Source organism: Pseudonaja textilis, chromosome 4 (genome assembly GCF_049901715.1).
Source record: "Pseudonaja textilis isolate UNSWEBS1 chromosome 4, rPseTex1.2, whole genome shotgun sequence".
Taxonomy (NCBI): domain Eukaryota; kingdom Metazoa; phylum Chordata; class Lepidosauria; order Squamata; family Elapidae; genus Pseudonaja; species Pseudonaja textilis.
Window position 1 is genome coordinate 62669678 of NC_141993.1, and position 15413 is coordinate 62685090.

General features: G+C 34.7%; 1 protein-coding gene across 2 annotated transcripts in view; it reads left to right on the plus strand.

The window, feature by feature from the left end:
* Positions 1–328: 328 nt before the first annotated feature.
* Positions 329–15413, plus strand: part of NYAP2 (neuronal tyrosine-phosphorylated phosphoinositide-3-kinase adaptor 2) — a 126783-nt gene continuing 111698 nt past the window's right edge. Inside the window, exons 1-3 of one of the 2 annotated variants that reach the window (XM_087933220.1) lie at positions 329–909; positions 1158–1678; positions 8880–9102. In XM_087933220.1, coding sequence (XP_087789346.1) covers positions 8897–9102 — 206 coding nt within the window. In that variant the 5' untranslated portion in view covers positions 329–909; positions 1158–1678; positions 8880–8896. The remainder of the gene's footprint in view (positions 910–1157; positions 1679–8879; positions 9103–15413) is intronic. The other variant, XM_026701127.2, reaches the window with a different exon arrangement.

Genomic DNA, 15413 nt, shown 5'->3' on the forward strand with positions numbered 1-15413 from the left:
GTATTTGAACATTTTGCATATATATATATATGATACATTGCATATATAATATATAATATAGATATATATATATTCTGATACTGATCTAAAATTATTTCAGCTTTTAATAGTTAACATAAAGTGCTGTTATAAAATATTGTGGTAGATCATGTAGATCATAGCTTCATTTGTTTCATATCCACTAACCTACAGGAAGTCAAATGCCTTACAAATCATATGATTACATGGTTACTCATTCCAAGTAGGGGAAATATGTTTTCATGCAGTGGGAGCAGGTGGTGGGAAGTTGTTTTGATGAGGTTAAAAAGCTCCTCCTACCATTCCCCAAGCAGCAGCCTAATCTGCGTCAGCAGTAATTGTGAGCTTTGCATGGCTTTTACAACGAGGGTGAGTGCAAACGATACATCAATATGTGAATATCAAGCCGAGACTTAAATGTTCTCTCTAAGTGGCTGCTCTTTCCAGGACTAAAGGTTAACTTGTCCATTCTCCGTGGAGTGATGTTTTGGGAGGAGTGGGGGATAAGAATGGAACAGTCTCATTTCATATTTTGTCCTACCTAAAGAGGGTGGATTTGTTCAGATTCCACACACCCACACCCACACTGGATTATTTTGCTGGTCAGACTTCTGTGTAGCCAGAGAAAAAAGAGAGAGAATCTGTTGTCTGTATAGGAGGTTTTAATGAGCAGCTGCGCCCCTGGGGATTGCAAGCTGGAGTCGAAGGCTGCTGCTTTCCGGTCTCTTGCCATTTCTTCACTTGTCCCCTGTCTCAATTTTTTTCCCAACGGGCCCAAGGAAAGCAAAAAAGGGGGAACTGTCCAAGGTGCTAGAATGCTGGCTGCTCGGCTACTGAATTCAAATGGATTGCAAGAAAAGTGAAGCCTCAGATTACTGCTCAAAGCCGAAGGTAGGCTTGCTCTTTGTTTGAGAATCCCTGATTAATCAACAACAGCATCCACAGAAAGGAAGAGAGAGAGAGAGAGAGAGAGAGAGAGACAGCGAGAAGGCGGGGGGAGGAGAGGGGAAGAGCGCAAGAAAGACTGTTTTACAACCTTCCGTGTTTAGATGGCAACAAGGACTGCTTTTCCAACTGCACGAAGCCATTTGGATACAATGCTTTCTATCCATTCTTTTTCTTTCTTTTGGTCTCCACAGCATCCACTCCAATGAGGCACCTTAACCCCCTCTCTATCATCACATATGCTGGTGCTGTAATCTTCTGTGTGGTGAAGTGGGCAAAAAACCCTCCCATTTCATTTCTTTTGGACTTCAAAGCAGGGTACCATTGGTGCCCCCTGATACCTTAACTGTCTTTTCTTTCAAGGTGGATTTAAGATGCCAGATCTTTTCTCTTCCCAATACTGTATTTTTGAAAGTCAAACTTTAAAAGCCTTTTTTTAATCCTGTTTGGAAAAGACCTGTATTTTTAATTGAACATACTGACTTCTGGAGATGCAGAATGCTACCATTTGGATATCTTTGCCAAGGAGATCTCAAGCACTTTAACTGAAGAAAAACTGAGCCAGTCTGCAAAATCTGTTGTTGTTGGGTTTTTTTTTAATGGTGCTGAAATATCCCTTCAGACTGCACTGAGCTAAATCACAAGAAAGGGCTTTTACAGATAAAAGTCACCTTTAATTATTGCACTTAGCAGTCCCCCAAGGACTTTAATCTTGGTATGTATATATATATATATATACATATATATGCATGTATGCATGCACATACATTATTCATCCATCCATCCATCCATCTATCCATATACATCCATCCATTTATTTAAAACAACCTCCAAGCATGCTAATGAAATGAAATGCTGTAAAAATGTATATCACTCAAAATGATTTATTTACAGTCTAGAAGTATCTAATTCAAAACTTTTTGGGTTTTAAAAATATTAATTAAACAGCAGCTAAACTAAAATGTAATGTATTGGGATTTTTTTTCTTCTTTTTTGTGCATTAGGCTGTCTTATAAGAAAATTTGGTGGGTGGAGTGTTCGTTTGTAAAAGCCATATTAAATTATTAAAATGTTTTTCCCTTTTTTTCTGAAATACATTTCAAATATCTTTTATAGCTATATTAATTATTTCTTATATAAAGCATACTGTTAATATTTCACATTTTTAATTTCTTTCTCTTAGACAAAATATCTTCACTTTACCTTGTTCTCTTCTCTACATGCCCCTCTAAGTACATAAGTACATACTTAAGCAAATATGATATATCTTTCTTCACACCTAACCATGCAGCCCTAGTCATCTATAGATAAGCTTAATTTGCCAGTTGTGGTTGCTTCTGGCTGTTAAGACTCTAGTTATATCCTATTTGCTTGTTAGAAATTGCATTTGGGATTAAGACACATATGAAAAGGCATCATGGCATAAACATCTTACCATTGACATGTAAACCACCATAATAACAGTATCAGTGATCCACATTCTTCAAGGCTTGTGGACTAAGGAAAGAGAATCTATTGTGCAAATTACACCCATCCTTAATATATGCAGTTTGTAAAGTTCTTTATTGCCAATACTTTCATACAAGTGGCTTCTTTTAGGTGTAAAGGAGCTTTTCTTCATTCTCTGTGAAGTCCTGTTGGGGAAAAATACACATATATGTAAATGCACATATGCAAACACAACCATATAAGCATGCCCATACATATACCAATGCAAAGGCTCTTACATTTACACATACACCTATACAATAAATTAATGCAACTGTGCATAGAAAGTTTCTAGATAGGTTGAACCAAGACTTTGCAGAAAAGTTTAGACTTTGCTCTATTGTTGTCATTATCAGTAATTTTAGCACTATATAAAAAACCTAGATAATACTTCTCAGCATGTCTACTATGTGGAATCAGAAGTAATTTCCTTTAAGTCCACTTAAAAATTATCAAGGAAGGAGCCAGACATAATATGAGAGTTTCATTGACAATGTGCCTATCTGGGAAATTATATGTCTCCTAAAAGCCATTGCATAAAAGGCAGCAACTTGAAAGAGGGGAGAATCTACAGTGCAATACACCTATAGTGGTGCTGCAGTCAGCAGTTTGGTATAAACGGAATGTGGTCTGTCTGTATTGCACTTAAATGTCTTGTAAGCATTTAAATCATTCAAACAGAACCCAAAGGCTACAACTGGAATGGAATGCATCTGCTACTTGATGATGTCATTGTTCCATTAGAATTTACATGTGCTGAGAAATGAACATATCAAAGAGAGGATAAAGGGAAATCTGCACGCTGACTTGTGTAAGCTTATTCCTTTTTATATTATTCCATTTAGCTGGGGAAAAATATAATTTTAATTCAAGACAGGGATGTAAGTGATAGGAAATTAATTTCTTACTTCCGGAATAGGTTATCTTTTAACAACCTGTCCTACCCCTTTGTCCACATTTTGTTTTCTTTCCAGCACAGCACAGCTCAAACCAGACATATAAATTGCATCACAGCAACCACATGAAACTCTACACAAGGAACTTCACATGGCTAACCATATGGGTTCAAGAGGCTTCTTAATCTGACTAGGGAATTTTCCATGCAAATCTGAAGAAATGCCAATTGAGGATTTTCTTCAGTGTGCTGAAAATGGCTAGGAGTCATGCAAAGAACTGTTGTGGCAAATGAGCATCATTCCTCAAAATCTGCATGAGAGATAACTTGATATAGAGATTATAATCCTGAATTAATACTGGTTCAGGTTCAGTTCCCACCTGAGCCATGAAACTTATTATATCTGACTTGTACATCAGTTGCAACCTGAACTAGAGATATAATAAGAAAAAATAGAAGATGTACAGTATATTTTTTCCTATAGCATCTTGAAGATGCCTCTTTTCCCACAATGCTGCTAATAGAGAGGACAAATGTAAGTTTACTTTCTTTTGTTTACGAAGAATTTCCTTCAACAGTGAAATTCTTGGGGAAAGCCTACACAAAGAAAAAGTTGAGATGTGTCACACACTAGTTCTCTAATCTGTTTGTTTATGTGCTATCTATCATAATCTTTTCAGATAATTTCACCCCATCCCTTGGCACTTCTCCGTTCTATAAATCATAAAAATATTATGATTTAGCCTTAATATTTCCAGTTTTTCAGTCTCTAAATTGGGATTATAATTCACAGAATTACCAAGGAAAAAATTCTTGGAATTTAATTAGCAATTCATCCAAAAACTACTAAATTGTGGAAAGCTGACTTAACCAGAGCTGCTAAATGAGATCAGGAATAAAGCAAATATTTTTACATATATACTCTTCACCATCATGTTATAGCCTTAGATGAACTGGAACATTATTGTTTAATTAGTCTGTCATCATTCATGGGGTTCCCCTTCCACCCTTTACTGAGTGATTTTAGCATTTCAGTTTTTTAGGGTTTTTTATTATATTAAGTCATCACTTTTCTGGAAATCAGAAACACTTGATTGAAAAACCTAATCAATTATTTATTTTCATTTACTGAAATTGCACATGCATTGTTATCATCCTACTGAAATTAGTCATGGGAGTATTCACAAGCCAAAAAAAGAGGGGGAATGTATCATGCAGTGACCTTGCTATGTAAGTTGAATAAATCAACAGGAAAAATAAAAAGTAAAAATACTTCATTTCTTCTCCACAGAAAACCTTTTGCACAGAATGATTCTAAGGCATTCCCTCCTATCACAGCACTCCCATCATGACTGTAAGCAAGAGATGAAGGAAAAGTAGTAAAAATGTTAAACCATGCTACTGTGTTTTAAAGGAAACTGTGATCTCCATACATAAACTTCTGGCTTGTAGGAGAGTTACATGGCTGGATATTTTCTCTAGTTATCAAATTACAAGCTTGTATAAGCTGCATGTCATTCACTCTTAAATTGTTGATATTCAGTGTTGAATTGATAACTGATTCACCATACATCCAATAGCATGAAGAGGTGTGAGTAAGATTTGATTTGTAGGAAAAGTGAGTTAATCAAGAAACTAGAATGGACAGGGCAATCCTACGTTCTGCCACAATGAAGAGAAAAAATATCCTGCCATCTTAAAATGCAGACACTTTCAAAAAAACAAACAAACCCAAGTGAACATATTTAACAGACATGAAATGCAGTTCAAGAGATAAGAATGTTTGTGAGGAAAAGTGAGAAATGTCCTGCTTGTAGGTAAAGACTGGCTGAAACCTTAAAAGACTTGTTTTCAGAGAAATTATGATTTCTCTGTATATTTTGAATTGTATAAATATTGTATATTTCCCTTGCATACAATGGGTTTAAAACAGTGTAAAAGACCAAGTACAACAACAACAACAACAATAACAACAATAACAACAACAACAACAACAACAACAATAATAATAATAATAATAATAATAATAATAGTAATAATAATAGCTATGCTGAAAAACATGTAACCTACTTTAAATGTTAATAAAGTCAAATGTTATTAATACAATCAGCTCAGTGACAAATCTGCTATGTACAGGCAATGAAATCATGAAATCAAATTACTAAAAGCTAAATACAGTAATATTTCTTAGAATATAAAGGATTATAACATAGCAAGGTGATTACATGATTAAGCTTGGGGTTCTCATTCACTTCAAATGATTGATGAAGGTATTCAAAGCTCAGTTTAGTGTTTTTAATATAAAGGTGTTCATAATACTGATTTACCTTAAAGAATGTAAGAATGACTGAGACAATATGAAAACTTTGGAAAACTGAGGTCTGTGTTAATATTATGTATTATTTAGTGTCACACTATGTTAGCTTCATTGGTGTTGAAGAAAATGTGGTCTTCCTTAACATGTATTGTAAGTTACATTTGGATTTAGACTACTTAGTACAACATTTGTATAGTACAAACTACACCAATTTGGTGTAGTGCTTAAAGCAGTAATGGCTAACCTATGACACGCGTGTCACTTATGACACACCGAGGCACTTTGACTGACACGCCTGTTGGTGTGGGGAAAACCTGCACATTTAGAGGCTGCCTGTGTTCTGCTCCAATCCCTGCTCCCTGCTTGTTGCGTGGAGGCATGGTGTCACTGCTGCCGCAAGATCTTTGCAGCAGAGAACCAGTTTTAACCACCATAAACTGCGGTTTGTCAGTTTCATTACCTCAGGAATGCTACAGGAGGAAAGGAAATCCATGAGGTTCACAGCCCTGTAAGGTGGCCTTCCGATCCCCACATCCTGCACCTGCAGCCCTGAGACCAGGGAGACGAGTTTCACAGCCCTGTGTGATCACCCCAGCCCAGTCCGTCATAAACCAAATTATTGATATTTCTTGAAGTGATGCACGACCCAAGGAAGGCTACACTTTTTCCCGATTTTTGACACACCAAGCTGAAAAGGTTAGCCATCACTGGCTTAAAGCATCATCAGGCCAGAAATCAGGAGTCTCATCTTAGGCATAGAACTAGCTGGTGCTTTGAGACAATCCACTTTCACTCAGTCCTAAGAAAGGGGCAATGGAAACCACTTCTGAAAAACCTTGTCAAGAAAACTGCAGGGACCTGTAACAGGCAATGTCTGAGAATCATGTATGATTGAATGGAAGAACAATAACAACATTGTAAATGCTGCCATTTTTTTTTAGGATTCAAACCCATAATCCAATGTTCTATACCTCTGGTCTTTTCACGTTCTTCCTTTCACCTTGTTTGCCTCATCATCAAACAAAAATTAATAAAGGAAACAAGGAAATTTGAATTGTATAATGTTTTTAGTAAAAGTATAAATTACAGTTCATGTAAATCATTCACAAGACATGTTGTGAAGCAGTAGCATGTACAAAGCACCTTTTCTTGAATTGTGAAAGCAGTAATTCTTTTTCCAGCTTAGGTTAGCTCTCTTTAAATGTGTGGCTGTTCAGGCACCTCACTTTCATGAAAACATTAGTTAAGGAAACTGATTAGTATATGGTAGAAATATTAGGTTTTGCATTTAATGGCAAAAACATGCTTTTGAATGTATGGAAAAAGATCCTCTGGTTGTGGTTTCAGGTATACCTCATGTACTCCAAAGCAAATTTTGCTTTGAAACTGAAGTATTACATATCCATATGAAGGATACTTTGGATCTGCAATCTTCAGTGTTTGAAATCCAGAACAATTAAAGCAAATGCAGAATGCAGAAATTAAAAACAAACAAGGTTGCTGATATATATCCGTTCTTAGGACTAGGGTAAATGACCCTTCCTAATTTATAGTTTATTTTGTTTCCAAATTCAGCATGCTTGAATTTAATTTATCTCAAAGTTTTCTTACTTTATGGTTAGTATACATGAACATTTCTTTGATATTTCTTTTGGTAGCAATTTCCAGTTTCAATGTTGGAATTAGCAGACAGTGCAAATGCTGCTATTCAGTGGTGGGATTCAATTTTTTTCTGTGGGCATGGCTTGGTGGGTGCGTCAGGGGAAGAATACTGTAAAATCTCCAGTCAGAGATGGCATTTGCCGGTTCTCCAAAGTACTCAAAATTTATGCTACTGGTTCTCCAGAACTGGTCAGAACCTGCTGAATACCACCTCTGCTGCTATTGTTTTCTGCTAGTTGGCTTTTCATATCTTTAAGGCTTCTTTTGCATTCCAAACCTGAAAAAGCCAATGAAAAAAGTGAAATTATGTCTTCCCTTGGGATTTAATTGAACTCTGACAAGCCTAGCAAGGCCACAGATTGGTGGTGAGATGATTTAGAATGAAATACAGCATATTCATGCATCCTATGGTTTGACTCATAAGGACTACACTGTATCCCACCTGTAAGAATTTTACTGAAATTATTTTCTTCAACAGGTAGTTCAAAAATTTCTCTTTCACCAAATGATTGAGAACAGCTAGGGTGAAAAACTGTGGGATTTTCCCCTTTTTTCATGGATAGTATTATAAGATTTGCCCTTTACTTGTGCAATGTAAACTTTGATTCAGTCCTATCTTTGCCATTGCAAATTCTGAAATGTTTTTGAATATAATTTGTTGGTTTTCAGCAGCATGGGATTTGGTGAAAAGGCAAACAACCTTTCTTACTTCATGTTTGCTTAACTAGTAAGCATATAGACCTAAATATTGTTGTTTTTTGTTAAAACTAAGAAATGAATTCATACTGAGGTGTTCTCCAAGTATTTAAAATTAAATATGATATAATGACAATGTAATTAGAAACTGTAATACTTTTTATATGAGGGTATTATCAATACATTCCTTTGGAGATTGATTTTAAAACTTGTTTTCTAAATAAAGATGAAATAAATAAACCCCAAACCAATCTGGTAGCACTTTAGAAATGCCTCTACTATTGTCAAAGCTTTCATGGATCACAATCAACTTCAAACAGATGCATGGCATTTATTTTAAGGAAAGGAACATATGGATTTAGTGTGAATACTTTCTTGCATGATAGCCAAGTTTCATGCATTAATCCATATAGCACTTATGTGAGATGGAGACCAGTGTGGAAATATGATAAATACCTAAATGAAAGAATAAATAAAATCATGAAATTTGTCTCTGTGCATGTGTGTTTATATGAAACAGGTCACAACATTAGAAAATGCTTGTAAATTCAGACCTTATATATGTTCTAAATTAAATCAGTTGTGTATGATGATAAGAAAGGAAAACAACAGCCAATGCACAAACACCTGAAATTTCCAGTATTTTCTATCAAGCAAAGTGGGCAAGAATAGACAGGAAGGAAAAAAAACTAATTTGGTATATAGCAATAAAGGTTTTATTTGATGCAGTTCATTTAAAACAGAGCTCACAGAGCTAACAGGAGCCCAAATTGGAGCACGCTCAAAAATAAGGAAGTTTTGACAAATGACCAAAAAAAGTATGAGTGCATGAACATATTTCTTTTTTTCAACCCACAGGAAGTATTTCCCACAAGATGATGAATTCTAATCAGGAGGAGGTCACTTTGGGCACTTTTTTCCAGTACATTGAAGATATGGGCCTGAAGGCCTACGATGGCTTAGTTATACAGAATGCATCTGACATTGCTCGGGAGAACGATCGCATGAGAAATGAAACCAACCTGGCTTACTTGAAAGAAAAGAATGAAAAGCGCCGGAAACAAGAAGAAGCAATAAAACGGTAAGAATTGGTCTTTTGCATAAAATTAGGAACTATGGCTTTGTTAAAGTTCTGTAGCATACAAATTGCACAGGGTCTGGAAGAATGGCTGTAGATTTAATGATTAAATGTGCAGCTGTAAAAAAAAATTGGTTTAGTTATTTCAGTGCATTTTTAGAAAAGAAATCAGGAAGTAAGTTTATGAGATGGGTAACCTAAACAGCAGCTTTCAGTGGACTTAAGATTAAATGAGATAGATAAATCATGAAATTGGTAGCCCAATAAATCAACTTTGTTACCTTTGTTTGGAAAAATTTTGTACTGACATATTACAAAAATTTAGTGCTGCTGTGGGCAAATGGATTAGATCTCTGATAGAAGAGTGTCTATTTGTGCAACTTAAATCACACTTCTTTTTTATGCAGCTGAGGACCACAGGGCTATGTGGTGTTTCTGTATAAAGGCACTAGAACTTGGATATATTATATTAGCTATTTTGTCTCTGCTTTTTTTTTCCTAAGTCAAAGAAAAATAATATAGTACTTTTGTAATTTGCTGATTTACTATTGTGTTTTGACAATATGAATGTGATGGATTCTACAGCAAGCAAAAAGCAGAATTGGGGGGCTCTATGTAGCTAGTGGGCCATGGGTTCTCTATCTTTGTAACTGAATGGCATGGAAGAAGGAAATGCTTCTGCAAGAGAATCTGAACAAGTGTTTTCTCAATCCTGTCAAGAATTATTATGATTATATATGGTTCAGCTCCAGTTTGGAGCCTTGAAAGTGTATAAGCAAATGCTGGCTATATCTGATTCAGGACTGCCAGCAGAAAGTCATATTTGTCTATCAGCAATATCATGGAGAGATCTTGGCTTTCAAACACCATGTTCCTTGTGGATTTCAAGGGTACCTCTGCATCAAAAATACAGCAGTTGTTCAAATATGAGTGCATGAGGTCAAATTTCATGAAGCACTTTTATTGTTTCACCATTCCCTCAGCTGAATGTGCAAGACTGTTTAGGGGATGAGCAAGACTTTGCCTCATTACTCTGTGGCCTGTCTTGGTGAACACAACAAAAAAGGCCTCACCTATCATCAAATGGATGTTGGATTGCACTAACAATTGCAACAGCAAAATTGGAATGAATGTATTTCCAAGGGCTTGATTACCAAATAATCTTAGTTATTCTAAAAATATGTGGTATTAAACATGAAATAAAATTTAAATAATTTATTATCATATTATTGTACCTGCCCATCTCACAGGAAAGTGACTGTTGAATAAATAAATAAAAAACCCTCACTCATGGAAGCATTAACCATGATTAGAATCCACTATGCAAATAAAGCCATATATGCATATTCCCTATCACTCCACCATGTAAATTCTTTCATAGGCAGAAAAATGGCTGCATAAGGTTACATGTCGACACTATGTTCCTTTCCTTTCCTTTCCTTTCCTTTCCTTTCCTTTCCTTTCCTTTCCTTTCCTTTCCTTGTACTGCTTCCTTTCCTTGTACTGCTTCCTTTCCTTGTACTGCTTTAGAAATGAAGACTGTGGGCCCAATGGCGTCTGCCACTTTGCATCAGTCTAAGAACATGTACAGTAATGAATGCATACAAAGTTCTGAAGTCTATAAAACTATTGTGTTACATGAATTGAAGCAGGTATGCCTTATTAGAAGCAAAGAATTCTATTTGGCTTTTTTCCTGATAGATTTATTCTCCAGCCTAAATTTCATCTGGATATATTAAATGCTGAATTTTGCGATATCTGGTCTAATATTTATTATTTCTTCTTTTTTTGTTGTTGTTAATTTTCTGGATGGGGGGGAATTCTCTTATCTAATAAGTATATATGTATTGTATTTCTGATTACCATACTGGAATTCTCATCATAAAATGTAGAAAAGGGCAATGACAACAGATCTATTTTAAATGTAAGATGAAATAAAATTAAAAGAAATTAATTAAATATAACTTATTCTGCATGTGTTTCAGAATGTACCTTCTTTCTCCTGATTAATACAGTCTTTGTGTTCAGAATATTGTTTGTGCACAATATCATGTTATTGAATGAGTTAATATGTTAACTTATTAATTTGTTTGGAAAACATAGAAATCTGGTCAAAAAAATCTTCTCTCTCCAAAAGATAAGAAAATTTCCAAAGTAGATACCTACTCCTTCAGAGAATCCCTTAAGCTGAGCATCTCTTCCTAGACTGATGTTCAGTTTTCCCATATTGTCTGGATTCAACATATAGTAGATCCCAGTGATTAAAAACTGAGGTAGTCAATTCCAAAGATCTGGTGCATTTTTTTCCCTGTATTCAAGTATAATATTCTCAAATATGTAATAGATATAATAGTGTCTCTGACCATGTCCATTGTATATGGAATATTCAGCTATGTTTATTGTGTGGGATCTAAATGTTTATTAATTCTAATTTTACATGCAAGTTTACCAGAGCCTTTGTTCTCTTGACTTATTTCCAAAATAGCCTTCAATGCCAAAACAAATGTTCATGTTTATCTTTTAGAAGTTATGAATAATAGTAACCATAACTTTTATAAATATTTAAGCCCAAAATAATTCTTCTTGAAGAGATTTTCTTGTTTTTGTTATTTGCAAACACACACACAGATACATACACCACCTATAGGGGTTAAATGGGATATTATATTTTTAGAAAGAAAGATAAAACCTAAACAAATTAATAAAAAGCAAGAAAATATAAATAAAAGAAATAAATAAAAGAGAAAACTAAAAGTGCAAAAGTGGGGGGAAAGTAACAGAAAAATAGAAAAGAAAGAAAAATATAAATAAATAGCTTTTGAACTTTTTTATAGCAGTTGTAAGTACAATGATATAATTAGCCGCTACTTTGTAGTTATAACTCTCTCCTTTCTATATTCTCTGCTGTCTAATCATCAAAAACATAGATATAAAGTTCATTTTTTTCTATTTTTATGCAAAAAGTCTGTAAGGCGTTTCCAGTCAGCAATAAAAGACATTGTCTTTTCTCTGATCAAAGAAGTCAATTTAGCAATGTCAGCAAGTTCCATGATTTTACTGAGGATGTCTTTTTGAGTGCTTGATGGATTAAAAACAAAACAGTGAAACAGGCTATCTACAGACACTGCTGTCTAGTGCACCATTATCATTGTTTAGTATCCTACAGCCATGTGGGGAACAAAATTAGAAAACTGAACTTTGGCCTTAGTAGAGAGAAAGGGGCAACCTTAAGGCAAACATGTATGTGAGTGTCTGCCTGCCTGCCTGCCTGCCTTTTGATTTCTCATTAATGTAGCAGAAGATAAACAATTATTAGATATAGGGGTTATAGTCATATAAATAATATGTAATTGATTAATAACTAAATTGAAATTGAAATTAAACATGATCAATCTTAAATTTTGTCCTGTAACCATCTTCTTCCACCTCTCTCATTTTGCGGGGTATGGTTATTAGTATGCCACACAAAGGATATCCACCTGATTTCCTTGATATTTTTATTTATTTTATTTAAAGTATTTATATAGCAAACTTTAGATAGTTCCCAATGAAAAATTAAAAGAACATTGCTAAAATAACTCTCTCTCTATATATATGTGTGTGTGTGTGTGTGTGTGTGTGTATACTGTATTTAAATTATTATGCTCATTAGATTGCTATATATACACACGGATGTTCATCATTTAAGGATTTCAATAACACTGATGAAGTTTAAATATAAGCTGCTGAGTACCTGGTTGCCAAGTCCCCAAAATGCGATCACATGACCCAAGAGATGATGCTGTTGGAAGTTCAAATCTGGGTCTTAAGACCTTTTTGGGGATCAATCGTAACTTTGAACGATCACTAAATCAAGGATTACCTATAATGTTTCTTTCCAATAAAAAGAGAAATAACAAGTCTTAAAGCTCAACAGAGATTGATAAGTGTGCTTGTGGAAATGCAAGAAAACAGTTACAGATTGTATCAGTACTTGATAACATACCTGATAAAAGTCAAGTAAGGAAATTTAAATAATTGTCTTCATGTTCCAAATCTCAGCTTCTTGGTTTTATGCTTATATTTGTGAAGACTATGATAGAATAGAATCTAGATATAGGGACCTTTTGGTTGCTATATTGAGGTTTAGCATTGATGGATTGTTGGAGATCCATCACCTAGTAGACTCCATTGCTAATCCTTCAGAGCAACCTATATCATGTTACAACTGCCTTCTTCAAATACCGTAAGTGACAAAAAGGCAAAATTCAGAGAAAGAAAACTGCTCTTGAAGCTTACTCTTTTAAGATTGTTTTAGGCATTAGGCCTGTAGAAAGAAAGCAAATGTAGTAGCATTGGGAAGATATTAAAAATATAATACAAGCAATGGAATGGATGTAGCTGTAACTGTTTGTTTTTTTTAATGATGGAGCAAAATTTTTACAACGTTGGATCAAGGCATGCAAAAGATCAATTAAATTGCTTCAGCCACAAAATGGACCATCACTGGTCCTCTAAGAATAAGGCCTGCAAGTTGAATGACTGTTTTGTTGTGACGTGCATGGCAGGCTTGATATATTACCTGGTGTGAAATGGAGGAACCTGCGTTCCATGGACTTTTCAATATCTGAGATGCCCAGGAAGAAATGACTATTGAAAAAGTTATTTCCCTAATACATTGTCCTCCATATCAACCTTCCTTCCTTCCCTCCCTCCCTCCTTCCTTCTTTCCTTTCCTCCTTCCTCCCTCCCTCCCTCTTTCTCTCCCTCTTTCTCTTAAAGTTACTCCCCTACTAAACTGAAGTGGAAAAAGATGTATTGAGATAACCATAAAGCAGTGGTAGTATTCAGCAGGTTCTGACCAGTTTTGAAGAACCAGTAGCAGAAATTTTGAGTAGTTCGGAGAACCGGCAATTACCAACTCTGACTGGAGATTTTACAGTATCCTTCCCCTGCCATGCCCATCAAGCCACGCCCACAGAACCAGTAGTAAAAAAAATTGAGTCCCACCACTGCCATAAAGGAAGCAGTTTGAAAAGGAATGACTATATTTTGTCTAAAATGCATATCTGGGAAAGAAAAAAGGGCCATAAATTAGGCAGATCATTAAGCAACGAGGTCTGCAGCAGTTCAAAGTCAACATTAACATGGATTTTGTGGACTGAATACAGATGTAATTTTTAGATGTTGTTAGTATCAGATGCCTTGGCTTTCCAAAACAAAAACAAAGAAAAATTATAACTTTTATATTTAAAATGACAGTAATTTTGATTAGTGCAAAACATCTATTGTATTGTGCATCATTTACAGATGAAGTAACTTAGCTGTCAAAGGTTTTACTGCCTATTAATGTAAAGAAAGTGCCATCCACTCAGGATATTGGAAAAAAATATTTTTCATTTATCGATCAGATCTTATCGCTACCTTTCTATGTAGATCCTTGAATGCTGTTCTTGCTAAGTCATGAAATAATTTCTACTTCAATATAATTTGAAATAGAAATTAGCACAACATTCTGAACCGCTTTATGATTCTTGTCTGTTATATTGCTATAATGGTTAACTATTGACAACTATTAAACATGCGCCTTCTAAAGGTATTATTTTATTTGTGTTTATATCTTATAAAGTGCAATGAAATAATACATATCCAATAATTTAATTTTCTCAGGTCCATTAACCTTGCAGCCTTGCACCTTTTGACCCTAGCATTAGAAATTGCAAGTATTAACACTACTTTTAGTGAGCAACTGAATATAATTTCCTGCATGTTATTTTTTTAGCTCCATAAATAAATGTGTTAGAGGCTACTAGAACGATAAAAATGTGAGAAGGGGACTAAAATATTCTTGAAAGTCAATTGTAGACAACCACGGACAAAGAGATAACATTCAAGCAGCAAAACAATCCTTATAGCGGCCATTTGCCTTATTTAATAGAAAATATCAGTCTATTTGAAGGACTTTCAAGATACAGACCTCTGAGGAAAGATATCTTTTTCCGGAAGGACAAGTTTGGTTTTAAGATAAAAAATGAAAGAGGGGCAGAGGTTTTGAATTTGCCCATCAACCATCAATACCTTGACAGCAAACTCAATAGACATATAAGTCATCCAGAGGTTTAAAGATTCTGACTGTTTTTATGAATACATTATAAACAAACCAAACTAACATATCAAAGGTTTTTGACTGCTAAAGATTACATTCAATATATATGTTCTTTTAATGGAGATCCAATAGGGAAATCTATATTTTAAAATTTTCAAATGATCTGATGCTGACCTTTCTTTAATATGACCATCAGTTCATGAATCTTGATTCTTGTAGGTAATAATAT